The sequence below is a fragment of the Bos mutus genome, chromosome 16, assembly GCF_027580195.1.
Source record: "Bos mutus isolate GX-2022 chromosome 16, NWIPB_WYAK_1.1, whole genome shotgun sequence".
Classification (NCBI taxonomy): Eukaryota; Metazoa; Chordata; class Mammalia; order Artiodactyla; family Bovidae; genus Bos; species Bos mutus.
This window is the reverse complement of record NC_091632.1, coordinates 53,378,287-53,402,883: the sequence shown is the minus strand read 5'-3', so window position 1 is coordinate 53,402,883 and position 24,597 is coordinate 53,378,287. Positions and strand designations below refer to the sequence as shown.

Below are 24,597 nucleotides of genomic sequence, written 5' to 3'. Positions count from 1 at the left end.
CTTTGGCATATTTGAATTGCCAGCATCACTATTCTTGTACTTTAGGGCCATTATTAAGTAAAATTAAGGTTACTTAAACACAAGGAGTACAATATTGCAATTAATAGGTGTGATAACTGGGAAAGCTATTAAGTAACTAATGGGTAGGACATGCTGGACAAAGAAATAACCCATATCTCGGGGAGATGGAGTGGGACTGCAAGATAATTCATCATGCCACTCAGAATAACTGCATTTTAAAGCTTGTGAATTGTCTACTTCTGGAATTTCTCATATAAATATTTCAGACTATAGTTGACCATGGCTAACTTAGAGCACAGAAGGTATAATCACAGATAAGCAGGGAACCACTGTATCAGTTCATAACTTAACAATTTGCTATGAGATATTTCTAAAAATTAATGATAACTGACAATAATTTTTAAATACCGCATTTATAGTTACAACTTTACCATTTAAAATGGGTTAAATTAAGTAAAAATCTTCAAAAAAAAAAGGCAAAATAAAATGTAACAGGGATGATTATTCAAGATTTACTAATTTATCATTTAAATCAACTTACTGGGCCTGAAACAATTGGTTTTATAGCATGCATACCAGGAGAAGAACATCGTAGTTCTGTCTTGGGTAATCTAGCATTTAAAAAAAAAAATGGGAAGGGAGAAATAAGTATAGATGCATATGAGATTCCCCTACAACTTTTTAAGCCTAAAAACTTCCATTGTATGCTAATAAGAAAAATAAAAAATATAGCAACATTTTACTTCTATTTTCAAAGTGATTTTTGTCTTTCTTTTCAAATCTATTTAATGAAAAGAAATTTACATTAAATCACAGCCTTAAATCTAAATGTCCATACTATATGAATGTTTTTTCACACATACATTGATTTTCACAGCAAAAAATCTTACCTTTTATTTTTTATAGAACAGGTTGCTGGAGCACTCCATTCAGAAAATAATGTTCCTTCATACTCTAACTTAATCTGAAAAAGAAGGTAAAATAGCTCAAACAAAAAATCTGCTCCAAAATTTTGTATCTCAATTTTTAGATGTAGAGTTCAATTTTCTGAGTCTCTTACTGTTTAAAGAAAGAATAACTAAAATTCAATTCCTTTTAAATTGTACAAGTATTATGACAAGGGAAAAGTAACTTCTTTATGTCACTTCAATAGTCTCCCATAAACTGTAGTATTTTTTATTTTACTTCAAAAATAATCTATTAAGTGTCTAAAAGGTGTTTAGTATCATAATTTTCTTCAGTTGCAGTTTCTTTATTTCCTTGCTTCTGCTTTTTTCCCTGCTTCTACATTCTTTCATTTATAAGTTCTTTCTTCCTGGAAGTATATCACACACTTCCTAACATCATCAGTCTTAGTCTCAACACTGGTCCTCCTCTTCAGCCAGATCTAGAGCCCAGTTTCACCTTCTAATACTGTTACAGAAAAATTATGTACATTTGTATACATCATTATGTAGATATATACATACATAAATACTGCTTCATTGTTTTTACTTGTAAAATGGGAATTACAATACCAGTTATCTCATAGATTTGATGTTATAGGATTAATGATAGTGTATAAGAAGAAAAAAGAAGTTCACCAGAAAATTGAACACAACCCTAAAGTATATAAAGCAAAATTTGACAGAGTTATTAGAAGATATTTTAAGTCATATATATAGTGGACTTTTAACACACATAGATTACAGCCATAGATTAAACTTGAAAAAAAAGATAATTATAGTTGACCCTTGAACAATTCAGGGGCTAGGGGGACTGACGCTCCACACAGGGAAATCTGCCTATAATTTATAGTTGCTGCTGCTGCTGCTAAGTCGCTTCAGTCATGTCTGACTCTGTGCAACCCCATAGACAGCAGCCCACCAGGCTTCCCGTCCCTGGGATTCTCCAGGCAAGAACACTGGAGTGGGTTGCCATTTCCTTCTCCAATAATTTACAGTTAGGCTTCTATATATACAGTTCTTCAGTATCTATGATTCCACATCCACAGGTTTAATCAACTTTGGATTATGTAGTACTTCAGTATTTACTACTGAAAAAAAAACTTTGTATAAGTGGGCCAGGAGAGCTCAAACCTATATTGTTCAAGGGTCAGAGTGTGTGTGTGTGTGTGTGTGTGTGTATTTCTAAAATTGACCAATAAAAAAATACATTCTTTTCCCACATAGATCATTTACCAAAACTGACCACATTTACAAGGGAAGTGTTGCTGCTGCAGCTGCTGCTAAGTCGATTCAGTCGTGTCCGACTCTGTGCGACCCCATAGATGGCAGCCCACCAGGCTCCTCCGTCCCTGGGATTCTCCAGGCAAGAACACTGGAGTGGGTTGCCATTTCCTTCTCCAATGCATGAAAGTGAAAAGTGAAAGGGAAGTCGCCTAGTCATGTCCGACTCTTCACAACCCCATGGACTGCAGCCCACCAGGCTCTTCCGTCCATGGGATTTTCCAGGCAAGAGTACTGGAGTGGGGTGCCGTTGCCTTCTCCAAGGGAAGTGCTAGCCAGTCTCAAAGTATTATTATCATACATACTATACCTTTGGACCAGTGAAATAAAATTGTAATTTCTTATAAAGTGAATCAGAAAAATATCTTAGGATATTCGTAATCTTTAAAAAAAAAAACTATACTTCTGAATTATCCATGGAATAAAGTAGAAATCACAATGAAAATTACATAATGTTTATGAAAAAATAAAAGCACTGATGTTATCAAAACTTGAAGCATGTAAACAGGTCCTAATGAAAATGAATACCCTTAAAAGAAATAAGGTAGTTTGAAAGTGAATAAAATCAGTTTTCAGTATAAGATGCTAATACAATAACCTATGAGAGACCCCCAAAAGTAAAAAGAAAGATGTAAGAGAGAACAAAAATGGGAATTTACAAAAGAAAATAAATTGGGATGGGTTAGTGGTGATGTAATGTTTTAATCTACTCAAATTTATTATAAACACAGATAGAACAATTAGTATAGCAGAAAAAAAAAAACTGGACAGCATCAACAATAGAATTCAGTAACAAGGTATCCCTCAAAACCCCAAAATAAAAATTGAGATGGAATAAACCAGCTAAAACTAGCAGATTTGTGTGATATCAGCATAAGAAAGCAACTACAGTAGACCTTAGAAGGAAACACCTAAATCATTATAGGTATTCAGTAGACACCGTAGGAGAACAATTTGAGGATATAACCAGAGGGATTTTTATATTTTTCAGTTTCTTCTTCAGTCTCTGATAATGTCTGAAAGGGCAGGAGGAGGTGGGACCCATGAACTCCAAAATCAATGAGCCAAAGACCTCTTCTAGAATAACGATCCATAATCAAAATACAAGGAAAAAAATACCAACTGAGCTGGAAAGGGACAATAAGAACAAAGGAAAGGAAAACAACAGATAAATGAGGGGGGAAAACAATCTGGGAAGCTCAGAAAGTATCAGCCTTATTCCTGGACACTCTATGGAACAACATAAGAGGTAACTCTAAAGCCATGAGGTTAGAAAAGTTATTTTGACGCACCACTTCTTCCTTAAAGAGCAGGAAAACTAATTTCATGCTTTAGAAAACTGTGCAACAGAAAGAGGATCATGCTTAAATCACACACAATTATAATAAGAAAAAGGAGAGTAAAAAGCAGAAAAACACCTCCCTAAGACCACACTCAGTAAACACTCTTTTTTTGGTTTGGTCACACCATGTGGCTTGCAGGATCTTAGTTCCCCAACCAAGGATCAAACTTGTACCCCCTGTAGTGGAACTGTGAAGTCCTAACCACTGGGATCTCCAGGGAATTCCCCTCAATAAATAAATTGAAACTACCATGGGTCCTGGTGGCTCAGATGGTAAATCATCTGCCTACAATGCGGGAGATCTGGGTTCGACCCCTGATCAGGAAGATGCTCTGGAGAAGGAAATGGCAACCCACTCCAGTACTCTTGCCTGGAAAATCCCATGGACAGAGGAGCCTGGTAGGCTACAGTCCATGGGATCACAAAGAGTCGGACATGAGTGAGCAACTTCATTTTCACTTTCATAACTTAGTATAAGGGTTAGTTTTATGTGTCAATTTGGCTAGATTGTAGTAATTAGTTATTTAATCAAATGCTAATATAGGTTTCTATATGAAGTTATTTCCGGAGAAGGAAATGGCACCCCACTCCAGTACTTTTGCCTAGAAAATCCCATAGACGGAGGAGCCTAGTAGGTTACAGTCCATGGGGTTGCTAGAGTCGGACACGACTGAGCGACTTTACTTTGACTTTTCACTTTCATGCATTGGAGAAGGAAATGGCAACCCACTCCAGTGTTCTTGCCTGGAGAATCCCAGGGACGGGGGAGCCTGGTGGGCTGCCGTCTATGGGGTCGCACAGAGTCGGACACGACTGAAGCGACTTAGCAGCAGCAGCAGCGTGAAGTTATTTTATAGATGTGGTTTACATCTACAATCAGTTGACTTCAAATAAAAGAGAATACTTTGATGATGTAGGTGAGGCCCCTTTTGACCAGCTGGAAGCCTTCAGAGCAAAAACGAAGGTTTCCTAGAGAAGAAATTCTGCTACAAGACTACAACATCAATCTCTTGCCTGAATTTCCACTCTCTGGCCTGGCCTAAAGATTTCATTCAGATTTGTCAGTTCCCACAATCACATGAGCCAATTTCTTAACATAAATCTAATATAAATATGAATACATTCTATTGGTTCTGTTCCTATGGAGAGTTATGACTGATATGCCTATTTCAAAACGAGGCAAAATAAATAAAAGATGATAGAAATTATGAAAGAAAAATATAAATAAGAATTTAAAACTCATAAGCTAAACTCAGGAAAAAGTACAAATAAAAAGTCAATTTAGAAAAAACCTAAATTAGCACAATTGTGAATAAACCTAATAAATAAGGTTTTGAGAAAAATAGAAGGCTTTTAAAAATAAAGAGATAAAAAGTGACTCAAGAATAAGTGACAAATATTAAAGACAGGCAAAGAAAATCCAATATATACATACTTGGGAAGAAGAAAACCTAAGCGATTGAGACAGAAAAATAGCATTAACATTAACAATAATTCAAGAATAATATGTGAAGAAAAATTACTTGAAACAATGTACTGAAAGGGCAAAACTCATACATAGGAAAAACAATTAAGAATGATTTTTTTTTAAAGACCAACCTAGGATCTATATTAATAAAAGCATTGAAGTTGATAAGAAACCTTCTGGGGATCCTGACAAAAAGAACAATTTATTCACAAGGGAAAGAAAATTAGATTTCCAGTAGACTTTTCAGAAGCAACACTTTATGTCAAAAACAACAAAGTAAGATATACAAAAGGACATAAAAATATTAGCCATAATTTTTGTATCCGGATACACAAACTTTTAGATAAAAGTTCACAGATAAGGTCTTATGACCATAAAACAACTCAAGAAATATTGCTCTTATGAGCCCTTCCTGAAACTACCTGAAAAAGAGATTCAGATCCCCAAAATGAGTGCAGAGACATCAACATAAGGACTGGTGTTAGGTATTAAATAGGAATTATTCTGCAGAAATATGTCTACATGGTGGCTATTAAAAAAGGAATATAACAGCTAATGACAATACTCTGACAATGTATCAGCATATGAGTGGTAGTTGAATTATGGTTAGCCCAGGTAATAGTGGTCCAATAGTTCAATTCTCTCCACACATTTCCCCTCAAAGTACACAGATCAAAACAGAAATTAAAAAAAAAAAAGAGAGAGAGAGAAAATACACAGATCAAAAAATAAAACCAAGAAAATTCTATATTACAGTATAACTAGAAGACAAAGTACAATACACACTTCAAGAAACCTCTGCTGCTGCTGCTGCTGCTAAGTCGCTTCAGTCGTGTCCGACTCTGTGCGACCCCATAGACGGCAGCCCACCAGGCTCCCCATCCCTGGGATTCTCCAGGCAAGAACACAGGAGTGGGTTGCCATTTCCTCCTCCAATGCATGAAAGTGAAAAGTGAAAGCGAAGTCGCTCAGTCGTGTCCGACTCTTAGCAACCCCATGGACTGCAGCCAACAAGAAGCCTCTAGGTAAAAAAATAAACAAAAACTTTTAGCAGAGCTCTCACTCAAGTCCCTGTCATAATCTTTTGTGTAAAAGAGCTTCTGAAAAACTGCAGAAAAGAGGAACAAAAGTTTAAGACTGAATTGAAATCAACCAAAGAAAGTACACTGTAAAAAAAAAAAAAAAAGAAGAAGAAGAAAAACACTGTAAAAAGACTCCTGGAAGATCAGAGTACTGATTATGAAGAAAAGAATTAAAAGTGTGTGAGAGTTGAGGTAGGAGCCTCAGAAAGGCATCCCTTTTGGAGAGAAGATAAAGGAGAGACACTCCGTGGAAAGTGAGTGGTGAGGGGAAAGAGAAGCAAGAAAGAGAAATGTAGGATATTAAAGCTAAAACAAACAAACAAACAAACCTCAAAGTAACCACAGCACCCTCAATAAGAAGCCATCAATTAAAGAAACTGTACTTTGCTACAATGAGCTAAGAAAGCAAACTAATTAGAAGTCTCTTAAAACAAACCAAGCTGCTAACCTGTCCATGTAATTCGTGGATATAAGCTGTTTATATGAGGACAGAAAATGAAAATAAAAACATTTCGGTTAATAAAACTTCCTTAAAAAAAAAAACACACACAAAGCAGAAGAAAACTGCAAACTAACATTCTAAACTAAATATTCTCAAACAAGTATTTAATGGTGAGAATGAAAAATTATGAATTATAAATTCACAAACTAGGGACAGAAATGAACCACAAATAGAAATGAGTTGACTGAACTAGGAAATGAAACAGGTAACTATAAAGGAAATGAGGATTAAAATAGTGGGAGATTATGTTTGAACAAAAACTGAATAAAAGGCATTGAAGAAAGACAGAAAAGCAACCAGAGAATATAAATGAAAGAAGTAAAGAACCAGAGAGAAAATGATTGATACGGAAATTGACATGGAAGGCAAACAAAAAAATACAAATCCAACACACTTGTATAATTGGAGTCTGTGAAGTTGAAAAGCAAAACAACGGGAAAAGAAGTAATATTTATATTTGGTTTGTCTTTTTATTCCTGAATTATAATAGTTCTTCATATATTCTTGGTACAGGTCCCTTATCAGATATTTAATTTGCAAAATTTTCTCCCATTCTGTGGACTGTCTTCACTTTCTTCCTGGTGTCTTTAGCAGCACTACAGGTTTTAATTTTGGTGATGTCCAATTTAAGTTTTTCCTTTTGTTCCTTGTGCTTTTGGTGTCATATCTAAACTATTTTCTAATCCAAGATCATGAGGATTTCTCCATATGATTTTTTCAATGATTTTTATAGTTTTAACTCTTATACTGAGGTCTTATCTCCACTTTAGGTTAATTTTTGGATATAGTCTGAGGTAGGAGGCCATCTTCATTCTTTTCATGTAGATACCTCACTGTCCCAGAATTATTTGTTGAAAATAAATGGAATTTTCCATTATTTTTCCATGGAATTTTCTTGAAGTAGTTGTAAAAAAGTCAATGAGGTTTTAATTTTTGGACTCTTCTATCCCACAAATCTATCCAACGGTCTCAATTGCAGAAGTTTTGTAGTAATCTTTGAAGTCATGAACTGTGAGTCTTCCAATAAGACTTGTTCTTTTTCAAGATTGTTTTGCCTATGCTGGTTCTCTTGAATTTCCCTGTGATATTTCACACAAAATAACACTCAGTTGGTAGTTTTAATAGTTTTTTAAATGGATTTCTTAGAGCTTTCTATGTAGAAGGTCATGTCATATACAAATAGAGGTCAGTCAGTTCAGTCACTCAGTTGTGGCCAACTCTTTGTGACCCCAAGGACTGCAGCTCTCTAGGCTTCCCTATCCATCACCAACTCCCGGAGCTTGCTCAAACTCATGTCCATGGAGTCAGTGATACCATCCAACCATCTCATCCTGTCATGTCTTCCCCTGCCTTCAATCCTTATCAGCATCAGGGTCTTTTCCAATAGGTCAGTTCTTCGCATCGGTTAGCCAAAGTATTGGAGTTTCAGCTTCAGCATCAGTCCTTCCAATGAATATTCAGGACTGATTTCCTTTAGGATGGACTGGTTGCATCTCCTTGCAGTCCAAGAGACTCTCAGGAGTCTTCTCCAACACCATAGTTCAAAAGCATCAATTCTTCAGCCCTCAGCTTTCTTTATAGCAACCTCTTACATTCATACATGACTGCTGGAAAAACCATAGATTTCACTAAATGGACCTTTGTTGGCAAAGTAATGTCTCTGCTTATTAATATGCTGTCTATATTGGTCATAGCTTCTCTTCCAAGTAGCAAGCATCTTTTAATTTCATGGCTGCAGTCACCATCTGCAGTGATTTTGGAGCCCCCCAAAGTAAAGTCTCTTACTGTTTCCATTGTTTCACGATCTGAGCCACAGTCAGCTCCCGGTCTTGTTTTGCTGACTGTATAGAGCTTCTACATCTTTGCTGCAAAGAATATAATCAATCTGATTTCGGTACTGACCATATGGTGATGTCCATGTGTACAGTCTTCTTTTGTGCTGTTGGAAGAGGGTGTTTTCTATGACCATTGCGTTCTCTTGGCAAAATTCTGTTAGCCTGTGACCTGCTTCGTTTTGTACTCCAAGGCCAAATTTCCCTGTTATTCCAGGTATCTCTTGACTTCCTACTTTTGCATTCCAGTTCCCTATAATGAAAAGAACATCGTTTGGGGGTGTTAGTTCTAGAAGGTCTTGTAGGTCTTCATGCAACTGTTCAACTTCAGCTTCTTCAGCATTACTGGTAGGGGCATAGACTTGGATTACTGTGTTATTGAATGGTTTGCCTTGGAAATGAACAGAGATCATTCTGTCATTTTTGAGATTGCATCCGAGTACTGCATTTCAGACTCTTTTGTTGACTATGATGGCTACTCCATTTCTTCTTAGAGATGCTTGCCCACAGTAGTAGATACAATGGTCATCTGGGTTAAATTCACCTATTCCAGCCCATTTTAGTTCACTTATTCCTAAAATGTTGATGTTCACTCTTGGCATCTCCTGTTTGACCACTTCCAATTTGCCTTGACTCATGGACCTAATCTTCCAGGTTCCTATGCAATACTGCTCTTTACAGCATCAGATTTTACTTAAAATATGCAATACAGCATCACTAACTATAATCACTATGCTGTACACTGCATTCCCGTGACCTATTTTATAACTGGAAGTTTGTACCATCTGACCCCCGCTTCACCAATTTCACACTCCCCCAAGCCCCACCTCTGGCGACCACCACTTTGTTCTCTGTGTATATGAGCTGTTTCAAACATTGATTCCACATATAAGTGAAATCATATAATATTTGTCTTTGACTTATTTCACTTACCATAATTCCCTCAAGGTCATAAATTTCAACATTTCACTATATTATGACTTAATAGTATTCCACTGTGTATAGACACCACATTTTCTTTATCAGTTCATCCAGTGATGGGGGACTTAGGTTGTTTCCATATCTTGGTTATTGTAAATAATACTACAATGGACATGGGGACATATCTCTTCCAAGTTAGTGTTTTCATTTATTTGGATAAATACCTAGGAATAAAATCACTGGATCATACAGTAGTTCAATTTTAATTTTTTGAGAAACCTCTGTAATGCTTTTTCATAGTAGCTGCACTAATTTTCATTCCCAGTAACAGTGCACACGATTTTCCTTTTCTCCACATCCTTGCAACACTTGTTATTTCTTGGCTTTCTGATAATAGCCATTCTAACAGGTGCAAGATGATATCTCATTGTGGTTTTGACTTGCATTTCCCTGAGTATTAGAGATGTTGAGCACCTTTTCATGTATCTATTGGTCATCTGTATGTCTTTGGAAAACTGTTAATTCAGATACTCTGCCCATTTTTAAATGAAATTTTTTGTTTTTTGCTATTGAGTTGTATGAGCTTATTTTCTATATTAACCCCTTATTATATATATGATTTGCCATTCAGTAGGCTGCCTTCTCGTTTTGTTGATGGTTTCCTTTTTGTGTAGAAGCTTTTTGGTTTGATGTTGTCTCATTTGTTTATTTTTGTTGCCTTTACTTTTGGTGTCAAATCAAAAAAATCATCACCAAGACAGATATCAAGGAGTTTACTTGTCTATTTTTTCCTATGGAAGTTTTATTATTTCAGGTCTTGCCTTCAAGTCTTTAATCCATTTTAAGCTAACTTTTGTGTATGCTATAACATAATAAGTCTAGTTTCATTCTTTGCATGTGGCTGTCCAGTTTTCCCAGCACCATTTTTAAAAGATATTGTTCTTTCCCTTTTTTATAATCTTGGATATTTTGTTGTAAATTATTTGGCTATACATTCATGGGTTTATTTCTGGAGTCTTTTCTGTTCAATTGATCTATATCTGTTTTTACGCCAATACCACACAGTTATTATTACTATGGCCTTGTGATATTAATCAGGAAATGTGATGCCCTCTAGCTTTATTCTTTCTTAAGGTTTCTTTGGCTGTTTGGAATCTTTTGTGGTTTCATACAAATTTTACAATTGTTTATTTATGTGAAAAATACCAGTGGAATTTTGATAGGAATATCATTTAAATGTAGATTGTTTTGGGCAGTTCAGACATTTGAATAACATTAATTCTCCCAGGAATTAATTATATTCCAGGAATTAATATATTTCAGAAATTAATAATATATATTCTAGGAATTAATAATATTAATTCTCCAGGAATTAGGAGAGTGAAAAAGTTAAAACTCAACATTCAGAAAACTAAGATCATGGCATCTGGTCCCATTACTTCGTGGCAAATAGATGGGTGGCTGGCGCTTGCAAGCCCACCCTGGCAGAGGCCAAGGAGTGGGATTCTGCAAGGCAGGAGCTTTTAGGGTGGTGGATGGAGCATGCACTCCACTTCTGGAACCCATGGAGGTGGGGGGAGGGGGTGAGGAGGGGCTGTTGCGTGGAGGTGAAGGCTGGGTGCTCAGAGAAAGAGACTGCTATGGCGATCTGCTCCGCCCTTCATGCACGATCTAACAATGGAGTTTTGCTTCTATGGCGGCCCTGGATTCTTCTGTAAACAGCCGAGTTGCAGCTATACCACACTCCAGCCCCTTCAGGCTGTCTCCATGAAGCCAACACCAGTCCTCTGCCTGGGTCTGTCCTCTAAACCCTTGGTCATCTCTCTTTGTGAATGTCGAAGCAACCTATTTTAACAGTTCCTAGTAGTTAAGGATGTGCCAAGATTTATCAGTGACCCCAAGGGGGAGAATCTATCAGCACTTAGATTCATGTTGATTAGCATCCAGATCCTCAGGCAGTAGATTTTAAAGTGTGCAAATATATATCGTCTTGAGGGAGTGCTACAAGTTGAACCTCCAGGAAGAGCAAATAGATGGAAATGGACTTTTCAAAATGTTTTCGATCAAGAAGATTCATGGAATATTTAATCCCCAAAGTATTTTATATACGCTTTATTTTCTTTCTGTAAATATGGCTTTTAAGCAAGCATAATACTACTGGTTTTATCATTTACTATCTTGACTTTTATCAGCCTTCTTCTCTGATAATCAAACTCTGGCTCCTAATCTGCATTTATGAAATGACATAACTGCATTGTTTTGGTGACCAGTCATCAATTAAAAACAAAACATTTCTGTCACCTACATAAAAGTGATAAAGGAACAGTAGAGGGGAAAAGGGATAATTTTTTTAAAAAGACTAATAAAATGGTCAATCATATAACAAAGCTGTTCAAGAAAAAAAGATAAAGTAAACAACTAATATTAGAGAAATAAAATAATTACAAATAGAAATTCAAATGGCATTTAAAGATATAAAGAAATAGATAAATTTGAGGATAACTGCATGTTTTATAAGGAAATAAAGTTTTAATAATTTAAATGGGAAAAGAATTTGAAAAAGAATAGATACATGTATATGTGTGACTGAATCACTTTGCTGTACACCTGAAATTAATGCAACAGTGTTAATCAATTCTACTTCAATATAAAATAAATATTTTTAGAAAAGAAGATATAGTTTTCATAGATTCCTTTCCCCTGATTTTGAATAATGTAAATACAACAATATATGTAAATAGAATATAAATGTAAACTGAGAAATTACTTTGTAAAATCTTTTGGCACCATCTACTAAAGCTGAACATATGCATTTGCCCTATCATTTATTCCACTCTTAGGTATATACCCAGCAGAAATACATGCATATGTTAACCAGAAGATCGGTGTAAGAATGTTCATAGCAGCCCTAATCACAGCAGACTAAAAATGGACACTACTGAATTGTTTATCTAGAGTAGAATGATACACAGACTGTCTTGTGTTAATTCAAGGGAAGACTATAGAGAATTGAAACTCCAACTACATGAAATATGTGGCAGACAGGATACATCAAATATATCAATAGGAAATTAGAAAGTTTAGAAATTAATGTATCCATATATAGAACAAATAGCTGAGAAAAGAAGAGAAACGAAAGGCAAAGGAGGAAAGGAAAGACATAACCATCTGAATGCAGTGTTCCAAAGAACAGCAAGGAGAGATAAGAAAGCCTTCTTACGTGAACAATGCAAAGAAATTGAGGAAAACAATAGAATGGCAAAGACTAGAGATTGCTTCAAGAAAATGATAGATACCAAGGAACATTTCATGAAAAGACGGGCACAATAAAGGACAGAAACAGTATGGACCTAACAGAAGCATAAGGGATTAAGAAGAGGTGGCAAGAATACACAGAAGAACTGCACCAAAAAGGTCTTAATGACCTGGATAACCATGATGGTATGATCACTCACCTAGAGCCAGAGATCCTGAAGTGTGAAGTCAAATGGGCCTTAGGAAGTACTACTAGGAACAAAGCTAATGGAGGTGATGGAATTCAAGCTGAGTGAGTTCAAATCTTAAAAAATGATGCTGTGAAAGTGTTGCACTCAATATGCCAGCAAATTTGGAAAAGTCAGCAGTGGCCACAGGACTGGAAAAGGTCAGTTTTCATTCCAATTCCAAAGAAGGGCAATGCCAAAGAATGTTCAAACTATGACACAATTTCACATGCTAGCAAAGTAATGCTCAAAATCCTTCAAGCTAGGTTTCAACAGTACGTGAACTGAGAACTTTCAGATGTAGAAGTTGGATTTAGAAAAGGGAGAAGAACCAGAGATCAAATTGCCAATATCTGCTGGATCATAGAAAAAGCAAGGGAATTGAAAAAAAAAAAAACACATCTATTTCTGCTTCACTGACTAGGCTAAAGCCTTTGCGTGGATCACAATAAACTGTGGAATATTCTTAAAGAGAGAGAGGAATACCAGACCACCTTATCTACCTCCTGAGAAACCTGTATGCAGGTCAAGAAGCAACAGTTAGAACCAGACATGGAACAACAGACTGGTTCAAAATTGGGAATGGAGTACATCAAGGCTGTATATTGTCACCCTGCTTATTTAATTTATATGCAGAGTACATCATGAGAAATGCCAGGTTGGATGAAGCACAAGCTGGAAACAAAATTGCAGGGAGAAATATCAATAACCTCAGATATGCAAATGACACCACTCTTATGGCAGAAAGCAAAAAGGAACTAAAGAGCCTCTTGATGAAAGTGAAAGAAGAGAGTGAAAAGCTGGCTTGAAACTCAACATTCAAAAAAACAAAGATCATGGCATCCAGTCCCATCACTTCACGCCAAATAGGTGGGGGAAAATTGGAAACAGTGACAGACTTTATTTTCTTGGGTGCCAAAATCACTGTGGACAGTGACTGCAGCCATGAAATTAAAAGACACCTGCTCCTTGGAAGAAAAGCTGTGACAAAACTAGACAGTGTATTAAAAAGTGGAGACATCACTTTGCCAACAAAGGTCCATATAGTCCAAGCTAGGTCCATATAGTCCAAGCTATGGTTTTTCCAGTAGTCATGTAGGGACATGAGAGCTGGACTCTAAAGAAGGCTGAGCGCCGAAAAATTGATGCTTTCAAACTGCGGTGCTAGAGAAGATTCTTGAGAGTCCATTGGACTGCAAGGAGATCAAACCAGTCAATCCTTAAGGAAATCAACCCTGAATGTTCGTTGGAAAGACTGACGCTGAAGCTGAAGCTCCAATACTTCAGCCACCTGATGCAAAGAACTAACTCATTAGAAAAGACCTTGATGCAGGGAAGATTGAGAGTAAGAGGGAAAGGGGATGACAGAGGACAAGATGGTTGGATGGCATCACTGACTTGATGGACATGAGTTTGAGCAAGCTCTGGGAGAGATAGTGAAGGGCAGGGAAGCTTAGTATGCTGCAGTCCATGGGGTTGCAAAGAATTGGACATGACTGAGCAACCTAACAACAACAAACTATATAGAGCAAAGATGATACCAAAAAATAATACAAAAACAATAAATTGTTTTAATACATGTTGGTTCATTCTATGCAGAAAGTAATGTAAAGACCTATCTTATATTATACACAAGTTGAACTCCAGATATTATTTATGATCTTTATTTGAAAGGTAATAATATAAAGCATATAATAGAAAATGTAGGATAAAAATCTTTGCAACTCTAGGTAGACAAAATTTTTTCTTAATATTCTAAAAAAGTATAAATTTTTTTTTTTAAGATTTTTTCTTTGCTGTGGATTATCTTTAAAGTCTTCATTGAACTTGTTACAGTACTGTTTCTGTTCTGGTGTTTTGATCACAAGGCATGTGGGATCGCAGCTCCCCAACCAGGGAATGAAACCACAGCCCCGTCCTCACCCCCTCTGCATTAGAAGGCAAAATCCCAATCACTGGACTGAAAGGGAAGTCCCCCCAAAAGTATAAATTTTAAGGTTAAACAAAGGAGCAGATGACTTGACAAAAGTCATCCTTTTTAAACAAAATTATGTATCCATGGACAAAGTCAATGGTTAGATGAGTAGATAAGAGGCTATGAAATGATAACCAAAACATTTAAAATCAACATTTGACTAATATATAGAGTAGAATGTAGATAACACTCTGTATATCAACAAAAAAGGAGCAGAAAATTAAATGGAAAATGAGCAAAGTGAGCAGTCTGTTCAGAGAAGGAGAGCCCTGCATTAATATGGGAAAAAAGGTTCAAAAATCACTACTCATCAGAGAATTGAAAATAATGACAGCATAAACTACTAGTATGTGGTAACAAAATTGGTGAAAAAAGGGAAAATCTATAGTACCAAATATTGGTGGAGATGTTCACTGGGTAAGAATATAAATTGTGATTTCCAGTTTGGGAAAAATCTTACAGAATTTAGTTAAATTGGGTGTCTGTTTCCCTATGTTCTAGAAATCATAGCTTAAAAAGTATTGCACAGATTCATAAAATGACATGTAGAAGGGCATTCATCACAATGCTGTTTGTGGTAGTAAGAAGCCATTCATCCATCATTGGTTGGGGGGATAGGTAAATAATATATACACACTAGTAATCAGGCAACCTTAAGAAATGAACTAGACATAGTATTGAATTTAAAAAGTAATGTAGAGAATGAAATCTATAGCTGGATGATCATGCATCCTGGTTTGTCTAGACACTCCCAATTTATACCTGTTGTCCCAGCATAACTATTAATAGCACTATCTTTCATTCTCAGTAGTTGAGACAATATATTATATGGTCATTCTATCTGTATCATAACACCATTTTGGGAATGTTAAATTACAAAAACACTTGAAACAACACTACCTATTTTTTGCTACATACATATTTCAAGATATTTATTGGAGGAGGGAAATAGGAAGATAAACAGGATGAAGAAATAAAAGAATGACACTGCACTGTGCACCTGAGTATGATTAACTTTGCTCTCTGCTGTGAAGTCAAAAATATTAATACTTAACTTTAGTTTAAAAAAATTAAACACTTACAATACTTCTGGTACTAAAAATGTCGTAGTTTGGGCTGTTACTGTAATACCTGCAGAGGAAAATGTCAAATGTGAATATTAAAACTACATCTCCTCCAAATAAAAGGGATTTTAATACATGGTCAAGAGCTCCCCTGGTGGCTCATCAGTAAAGAATTTGTCTGCCAATGCAGGAGACAAGCATTTGATCCCTGGACCGGGAAGATTCCCTGGAGAAGGAAATGGCAACCCACTCCATTATTCTTGCCTAGGAAATCCCATGGACAGAACAGCCTGGTGGGCTACAATCCATGGGGTTGTAAAGAGTCAGACACAATCGAATGACTAAACAATATATGGTCAGAGCAAGCCTAACACTTGTGGGCTGCCATGAGCTTTACATTTCTGCTCATGTTCCTTCTTAGAAAGTGTAGTCAGAGCTAAAACTGGGGACATCAGTGACATCAACCCCCAACTCTAGGTGTGTTCAGGGTTACTTAATATCTGAAGACACAATCAGATCAAATCAGTTGCTCAGTCGTGTCCGACTCTTTGCGACCCCATGAATCGCAGCACGCCAGGCCTCCCTGTCCATCACCAACTCCAGGAGTTCAATCAGACTCACGTCCATTGAGTCAGTGATGCCATCTAACCATCTCATCCTCTGTCGTCCCCTTCTCCTCCTGCCCCCAATCCCTAGACCAGGAGCTGACTGTGGCTCAGACCATGAACTCCTTATTGCCAAATTCAGACTTAAATTGAAGAAAGTAGGGAAAACCACTAGACCATTCAGGTGTAACCTAAATCAAATCCCTTATGATTATACAGTGGAAGTGAGAAATAGATTTAAGGGCCTAAATCTGATAGATAGAGTGCCTGATGAACTATGGAATGAGGTTCGTGACATTGTACAGGAGACAGGGATCAAGACCATTCCCATAGAAAAGAAGGCACAATAGGGAGGAGCAAATACTTTTGCATCTTGTTTTTGTTTTAGAATAAAAACTGTTGAAGAATATTGGCTCTAACTCCTTCACCTATAAACTGAGTTCAAATAAAATGAATACAGATTGAAAAAAAAAAACAAAACAAAACCCAGTATTTCTTATTTGAAACACTGAAGTAAAAAGCAAATTTTTGTGAGTTCTAGTGATCATCATTTCTATTACTCAGGGTACTTTAATTTCTGTCTATATGAAATATAGACAATAAAAATACAATATGAGTCACCTATATAATTGAAATTTTTCTATTGGCCACACTAAAAAAGCAAGAAAAAACAAGTAAAATTGCTTCTAATAATATATTTTATTCAAAAGTAACCTCATTTTTACAGAGCCAACTCACTGGAAAAGACCCCGAGGCTGGAAAAGATTGAAGGTAAGAGAAGAAGGGGATGACAGAGAGGATGGACTGCTGGATGGCATCACTAGGTATTGAATGAGTTTGAGCAAACACTGGGAGACTATGAAGGACAGGGAAGCCTGGCATGCTGCAGTCCATGGGGTCACAAAGAGTTGGACATGACTGAGCAACTAAACAACAACAAAGCAGGGCCCTCCTGGAACAGATCTCTGTCCCCTATGTCCTCTGCTTTGCCTCATTTATTGAAAAGGTTTAGTCTCCCATGTCTCCCCTCTGTCTCAAAAGGCTGGCTTAAGAATTAATGAAAGAGAACTTCTAGTTCAAGATGGTGGAGTAGAAGGACATGCGCTCATTTCCTTCTGCGAGAGAACCAAAATCACAACTAGTTGTTGAACAACCATCAACAGGAGGATGCTGGAACCTACCAAAAAAAGATATCCCATGTCCAAAGACAAAGAAGTCACAGCAAGATGGTAGGAGGGCCACAATCACAATAAAATCAAATCTCATACCCGCTGGGTGGTGACCCACAAACTAGAGAACAATAATACCAAAGAAGTTCTCCCATTGCTATGAAGGTTTAGAACCCCAAGTTAGGCTTCCCAGCCTGGGAACCTGACAGAGGGACTGGGAATCTGCAGGAAATCTGACCTTGAAGGCCAGCAGGATTTGATTACAAGACTTCCACAGGACTGGGGGAAACAAGAGTCTCCAGGCTTGGAGGGCATTAAAAAAAACCTTGTGTGCACCAAGATTCAAAGGAAAGGAGCAGTTGACCCCACAGGAAACTAATCCAAAACTACCTGCTACTGTTGAAGGGTCTCCTGTGGAGTCATGGGTCGGCAAAGACTCACCACAGGGATGGGACTGGCAGCAGTTGTCTGGGAAGGTCCCCTTTGATGTAAACTCTCTTGGACGTTGACATTAACCCAACCATAGAGGCCCTAGACCCCAGACCTGGGTCATCTCAGGCCAAAAAACTACCAGGGAGGGAGTGTAACCCTACCCATCGGCAGATAACTGGATTAAAGCTTTACTGAGCAAGGCCCTGCCCAACAGAGCAAGGCTCAGTTTTTCCCACCATCAATCCTTCCCATCAGGAAGCTTACACAAGTCTCTTAGCCTCATCCATCAGAGGGCAGACAGAAGAGGCAAGAAGAACCACAATCCCACAGGAACTAAAACAAAACCACATTACAGAAAGTTAATTAGCATGAAACACCAGAAAGTTATATCCCAGATGAAGGGACAAGATAAAACCTCAGAAAAAATAACTAAGATGGAGATAGGTAACCTTCTAGAAAAAGAGTTCAGAATAATGATAGTGAATATGATTCAGGATCTCGGAAGAAGAATGGAGGCAAAGATTGAGAAGATGCAAGAAATGTTACCAAAGACCTACAAGAACTAAAGAACAAACAAAGAGAGATGAATAATACTCTAGAAGGAATCCATAGCAGAATAACTGAGGCAGAAGCACGGATAAATGACCTGGAGGACAGAATGGTGGAAATCACTGCTACAGAACAGAATATAGAAAAAAGAATAAAAAGAAATGAAGACAGCCTGAGAGACCTCTGAAACAACATTAAACGCAGGAGCATTCACTTTATAGGGGTCCCAGAAGGAGAAGAGAGAGAAAGGACCTGAGAAAATATTTGAAGAGGTTAATAGTTAAAGAGGTTAATAGATATTTGGCAAAACTAATACAATTATGTAAAGTTTAAAATAAAATCAATTGGAAGAAGGAAAAAAAAAAAAAACTTCCTAACACAGAAATGAAATAATCAACCAAATGTAATCAAACTGTAATCAAACTGACAAAGATTAAAGACGGAGATAAAACATTAAAAGCAACAAGGAAAAACTAACAAATAACATACAAGGGAACTCGAATCAGGCTATCAGCTGATTTCTCAACAGAAACTACAAGCCAGAAGGGAGTGGCATGATATATTTAAAGTGATGAAAAGTAAGAAACTACAAACAAGAATACTCTACCCAGCAAGACTCTCCAGATTTGATGGAGAAATCAAAAGGTTTCCAGACAAACAAAAGTTAAAAGAATTCAGCACCAACAAACCAGCTTTACAACAAATGCTAAAGGAACTTCTCTAGGCAGGAAACACAAGAAAAGGAAAAGACCTACAGAAAATAAAACCCAAAACAATAAAGAAAACAGTAACAGGATCACACATATCGATAATTACCTTAAATGTAAGTGGATTAAATGTACCAACCAAAAGACATAGTCTGGCTGGGCAGATGAAAACATGTGCATGTATGCACTTCCACTTACCACATCATTCTGCTTGACCCCCCCCAAATTGTGTGTAATTATTTTATATTGTTAGGTTAATCATGTTCCCATTATGGCTTGCAATTGTAATTATCTTTTATTTTTTGTCTGGCTATTGACTGTGAAAACTGATAAACATATTTTACTATTGTGATTATGTAACTATGACTCACTTAATAACATTGTATCATGATTGGTCAACAGAAAAATTATAGACTTGTATATCACCAAAACTATCATTTAATAGAAAAACCTGTAATCACTTTTTAAAGTCCGTATGCATATCAGAATTATCTTGGATTTTTTTGAAAACTATAAATGCCCAGGTATTGGTTTTTTTTTTTCGCCAGTGTTCCAGATATGTTTCTAATGAGCAGCCATGTTTAAAAACAACAGGACTATACGAAGATCTTTTATCTAGTTTGTTTCACTTGTATTATTCCATATTCAGTGTTCCCATTTCATTTAGCTTATGTTTTCCAATTTCACCATCTATTCTTTTTTAATGGATGTTCTTTCTCAAGCCTTTATCAAGTGTAGTATAAAAGCTTTTGTATACATATATATAAATAATATATATAACATTTTAGAAAACTCATGAATTTTTGACTAACAAAAATTTTTGACATATTGATTCCACTTGTTTAACTTAGTATGAACAGAATGCTAGATTTCTAATTTAAAAAAACAGATATGTAACAAAGGTTTACTGTATAGCACACAGAACTATAATCAATATCTTATAATAACCTATAATGGAAAATAATTTCAAAAATAACATGTGCATATGTATAACTGAATCACGCACACACATAAAAGGATTGTAGTGTGTGAAACGGAGATGGCAATGGCACCCCACTCCAGTACTCTTGCCTGGAGAATCCCATGGATGGAGGAGCCTAGTAGGCTGCAGTCCATGGGGTCACGAAGAGTCAGACACGACTTCACTTTCACTTTCACTTTTCACTTTCATGCATTGGAGAAGGAAATGGCAACCCACTCCAGTGTTTTTGCCTGGAGAATCCCAGGGACCAGGGAGCCTGGTGGGCTGCCGTCTATGGGGTCGCACAGAGTCAGTCACGACTGAAGCGACTTAGCAGCAGCAGCAGCAGTGTGTGAAATTTAGTAATGTTTATCTTTTTGCCAGTTTTTCTAAATGTCCTATGGACATCTAATAACAACATATGAGATATAAAATTTTAAATATATTTGTGTATGATATGATTAATATAAATATAAATTTATTATATTTCAATTATTAATGCCATCATTCAAGATGCTCCTATTCTTATTTTTTCAGCACTTGATAAAATATTCTCAGAGAAATGTTAATATGTCTTACTATGAGTATATTTTTTTTCTTTTCCCTTGTATTTCTTCTGATCTTTGTTTCTTTGTTAAGGTGTCTAATGGTTTATGATGTCTATCTTCTTTGTGAAGTGTACCTTTCATCATTAAAAATACTCATCTTTGTTTCATTTAAAATAAGTAAATTAAAAAAAATAAAAAGAATGAAAGAATGTGAACATGTAGTAACAAAAAACAGCAGTTGGGCCCTGAGAGCAGGTAACAATTTAAATAACAGATCAGCCATATAGCAGTCACAGAATCTTCAGTTCCTCCCTGAAACCATAGATAAGAGTCTAATGCACATTCCTGAGTTGTTTTGCAGATACTAAAACCCCAACCAGAAGCAGAAGTGAGCTGCATGCTGACCACTGGTTGGAGCCAGAAGGTTGATTATTGAGATTCCCAAAATACCACCCTGTTACTTCACCATCAACCAATGAGAGAACTGTGTCCAAGCTAATCGTATATCCTGAGATCCTTCCCCTCAAGACTGTCTTATAAAACTCTTCCCTGAAATCCATTGGGGAGCTCAGGTCTTTTGAGCATTAGCCACCCATACTCCTTGCACTTGGAATAAAACCTAACTTTCCTTCATAAAAACCCAGTGTCAGCAAATTGACTTTACTGAGCACCAGCAAGCAGACCCAAGTTTGGTAACAGTGGTAGAAAGTTTAGATAAATACCTCTTAGACCTAGGGGCAGGAAAAGATTCTTAAATAAAAACATCTACCCTGGATTTCTCAACTTCCCCTTCCAAAAGGCTAACAATAAAATAAAAATCCATTAAGTTCAGGAAAGCGCCTCCTTTAAAAGCACACCTTATTAAGAACTAAAATTCAGGGAGTCTGACCGCCACAAAAACAAAAACAAAACAAAAACCTTTGTCTTCTCTAACCTCTAATTGAGCATTTCCTTCAATTATGAATGTACACCAGGAATTGGAAAACTATGTTCTTTGGGCCAAATTCCATTTGTGCTTTGTAAACAGACTTTTATTTGTACACGGCCACGCTATTTGTTTACCACTGTTGGTTTACTACTGTTTATTACTGTTGTCCCCTACTACGGCAGAGCAGCTAAAACAGATACATTGCTTGAAAAGCCTAAAATATTTAGTATCTAATCCCTTACACTAAAGCTTGGTGATCTCTGGTGTTCAGTTCAGTTCAGTCGCTCAGTCATGTCCGACTCTTTGCAACCCCATGAATTGCAGCACGCCAGGCCTCCCTGTCCATCGCCATCTCCTGGAGTTCACTCAGACTCACATCCACTGAGTCGGTGATGCCATCCAGCCATCTCATCCTCTGTCGTCCCCTTCTCCTCCTGCCCCCAATCCCTCCCAGCATCAGAGTATTTTCCAATGAGTCAACTCTTCGCATGAGGTGGCCAAAGTACTGGAGTTTCAGTTTCAGCATCATTCCTTCCAAAGAAATCTCTGGTGTACAACATAGCAAACATTATAAACTCCCTTAGCTCACAGGTGAACCTAAATAATATCAACTACCATTAATTTATTGATACATGTGTTAAAAGTTTGAAATATATCATGGTTTTCATGCCTCACAACACCATGAGATAGGTTTTATTATTTCATTTTATAAAGAAGAATATTAATTTTTAGAGTTCTGTCACAATGCTATGTTTTAATTTTTTCTCAGTACTTCAATGGAGAAGGCGATGGCACCCCACTCCAGTACTTTTGCCTGGAAAATCCCATGGACAGAGGAGCCTGGTAGGCTGCAGTCCATGGGGTCGCTAGAGTCGGACATGACTGAGCGACTTCACTTTCACTTTTCACTTTTCACGCATTGGAGAAGGAAATGGCAACCCACTCCAGTGTTCTTGCCTGGAGAATCCCAGGGACGGGGGAGCCTGGTGGGCTGCCGTCTATGGGGTCGCACAGAGTCGGACACGACTGAAGCGACTTAGCAGCAGCAGCAGCAGTACTTCAATGACTTTCCAACCACTACTTTTACTCTATTTGACTTATCCATCTGTTCACTGAGATGCCATGGATCCCTTAGCTCTGAAACCTCTATAATAGTTTTATTGTTGGTATCCTTACATTTTAACGTTGCACTGTGCACTAAGGCGCTTCAGTCACGTCTGACTCCGTGCGACCCTGTGGACTGTAGCCCGCCAGGCTCCTCTGTGCACGGCATTCTCCAGGCAAGAATACTGGAGTGGGTTGCCAGGTCTTCCAGGGATCTTCCCAACCCAGGGATAGAACCTGCGTCTTTTACGTCTCCTGCGTTAGCAGCCAGGTTCTTTACCACTAGCGCCATCTGGGCTAGAAGGTAATAAACAGAATATTCACAAAATATCATTTTCCAGTTAACTATCTGTATTTTAACCTGTGATGAAAATGCAAAATATTTTGATACACTTTCTAATCCAGCAGCCACCTAATGCTGACCAAAAAACTTACATGGAGGATCCCTCAGAACTTTAAAGTTTTCCTTCCTCATCATCAACCCTCTTTCTGCGGGAATTACATATTCTTACATATTCATAATTACATAGTCTTACATATTGCACATTTTAAAAGCACCCTCTCACAAATCATTCAACCACAACTACTAACATAAACCATCAACTACCTAGTTACCCTAGTGAAGCGCCCCCACCCTCATTCCTGGTGGAGACTTTTTGGCCCTCTCTGTGCTTCCCTCTGGCAAAAGGGTTCAGAGTGGGACCCGCTATGCAGGAAACCGACACGTGAAAGTAACGCAAAACTTGGGGAACTTGGGGAGACAGCTAAACCCTAATTTGTTGTTTAGTCGCTAAGTCATGTCCGACTATTTGCGACCCCGTGGACTATAACCCATCAGGCTCCTCTGTCCATGGATTTCCCAGGCAAGAAGACTGAAGTGGTTGCCATTAGGTTGCCATTCCCTTCTCCAATTGCGTGCCCTCATTTCCCGCCCTCATTCACTGAAAACCCTGAACGGGCGGCGGGGAGCCGGTGTTGGCGCCAGGAGAACTGGGGAACGAGGCTGCGGTCCACCGGAGCCCCAGTCCCCGGGACGCTAAGGCGCAGGGATATGCCTGCCCAGCCCCAGGGATGCCCCCTCCCGCGTCTCTCTACCTCCACAGGGCCGAGCCGCAACAGCTCAGCCAGGACAACAACACCGCCACTCCCGAGGCGGACATGGCGCCGGCTCGCCACTACCCAACAGCCGTGCCACGGGTGCGGGTGGCTGGAGGGGGCGGGGGCGGGGGCTCTTCGCCAGGCGCTGGCGTGTGCGCATGCGTGCAAGCGAGCGCCGAGGCCGAGCTGCTGGAGGAGAAAATGTAAATCAGATTTTAGGAAAAGCAAAAGTGTGTTTTTATGGAATGAAGTAGCATAACCACTTAGGAAAATGTGAATTGATTGGATGAAGGTGAAACTTTTAAGCTAGTGTATCGTTTAGCCCAAATCTTCATTGTGACAGCATATAATCACTGCGATAGCTATTACATATCTAGCAGTACCCTCTCTGTTGCACGAAGCAGGCACTCGATAAGTGATTTTGAACACGTGTACACCCGTGGCGGATTCATGTTGATGTATGGCAAAACCAGTACAATATTGTAAAGTAATTAGCCTCTAATTAAATAAATTTAAATTTTTAAAAAATAAAGAGCTAAAAAAAAAAAAATTGAACAGAAGTGAATAGTAACATGTGCT

The 24,597-nt window shown here is 37.7% G+C and overlaps 1 protein-coding gene across 1 annotated transcript in view; it reads right to left on the bottom strand.

Moving 5' to 3' along the window:
- CATSPERE (catsper channel auxiliary subunit epsilon) overlaps window positions 1-23,395 on the bottom strand; it is a 160,491-nt gene extending 137,096 nt beyond the window's left edge. The window contains exons 1-4 of the mRNA XM_070384408.1: window positions 23,356-23,395; window positions 23,171-23,217; window positions 912-985; window positions 563-632 (exon numbers count right to left, since the gene is read on the bottom strand). Of these exons, the coding sequence (XP_070240509.1) occupies window positions 563-632; window positions 912-985; window positions 23,171-23,217; window positions 23,356-23,395 (231 nt within the window). The remainder of the gene's footprint in view (window positions 1-562; window positions 633-911; window positions 986-23,170; window positions 23,218-23,355) is intronic.
- Window positions 23,396-24,597: the final 1,202 nt, after the last annotated feature.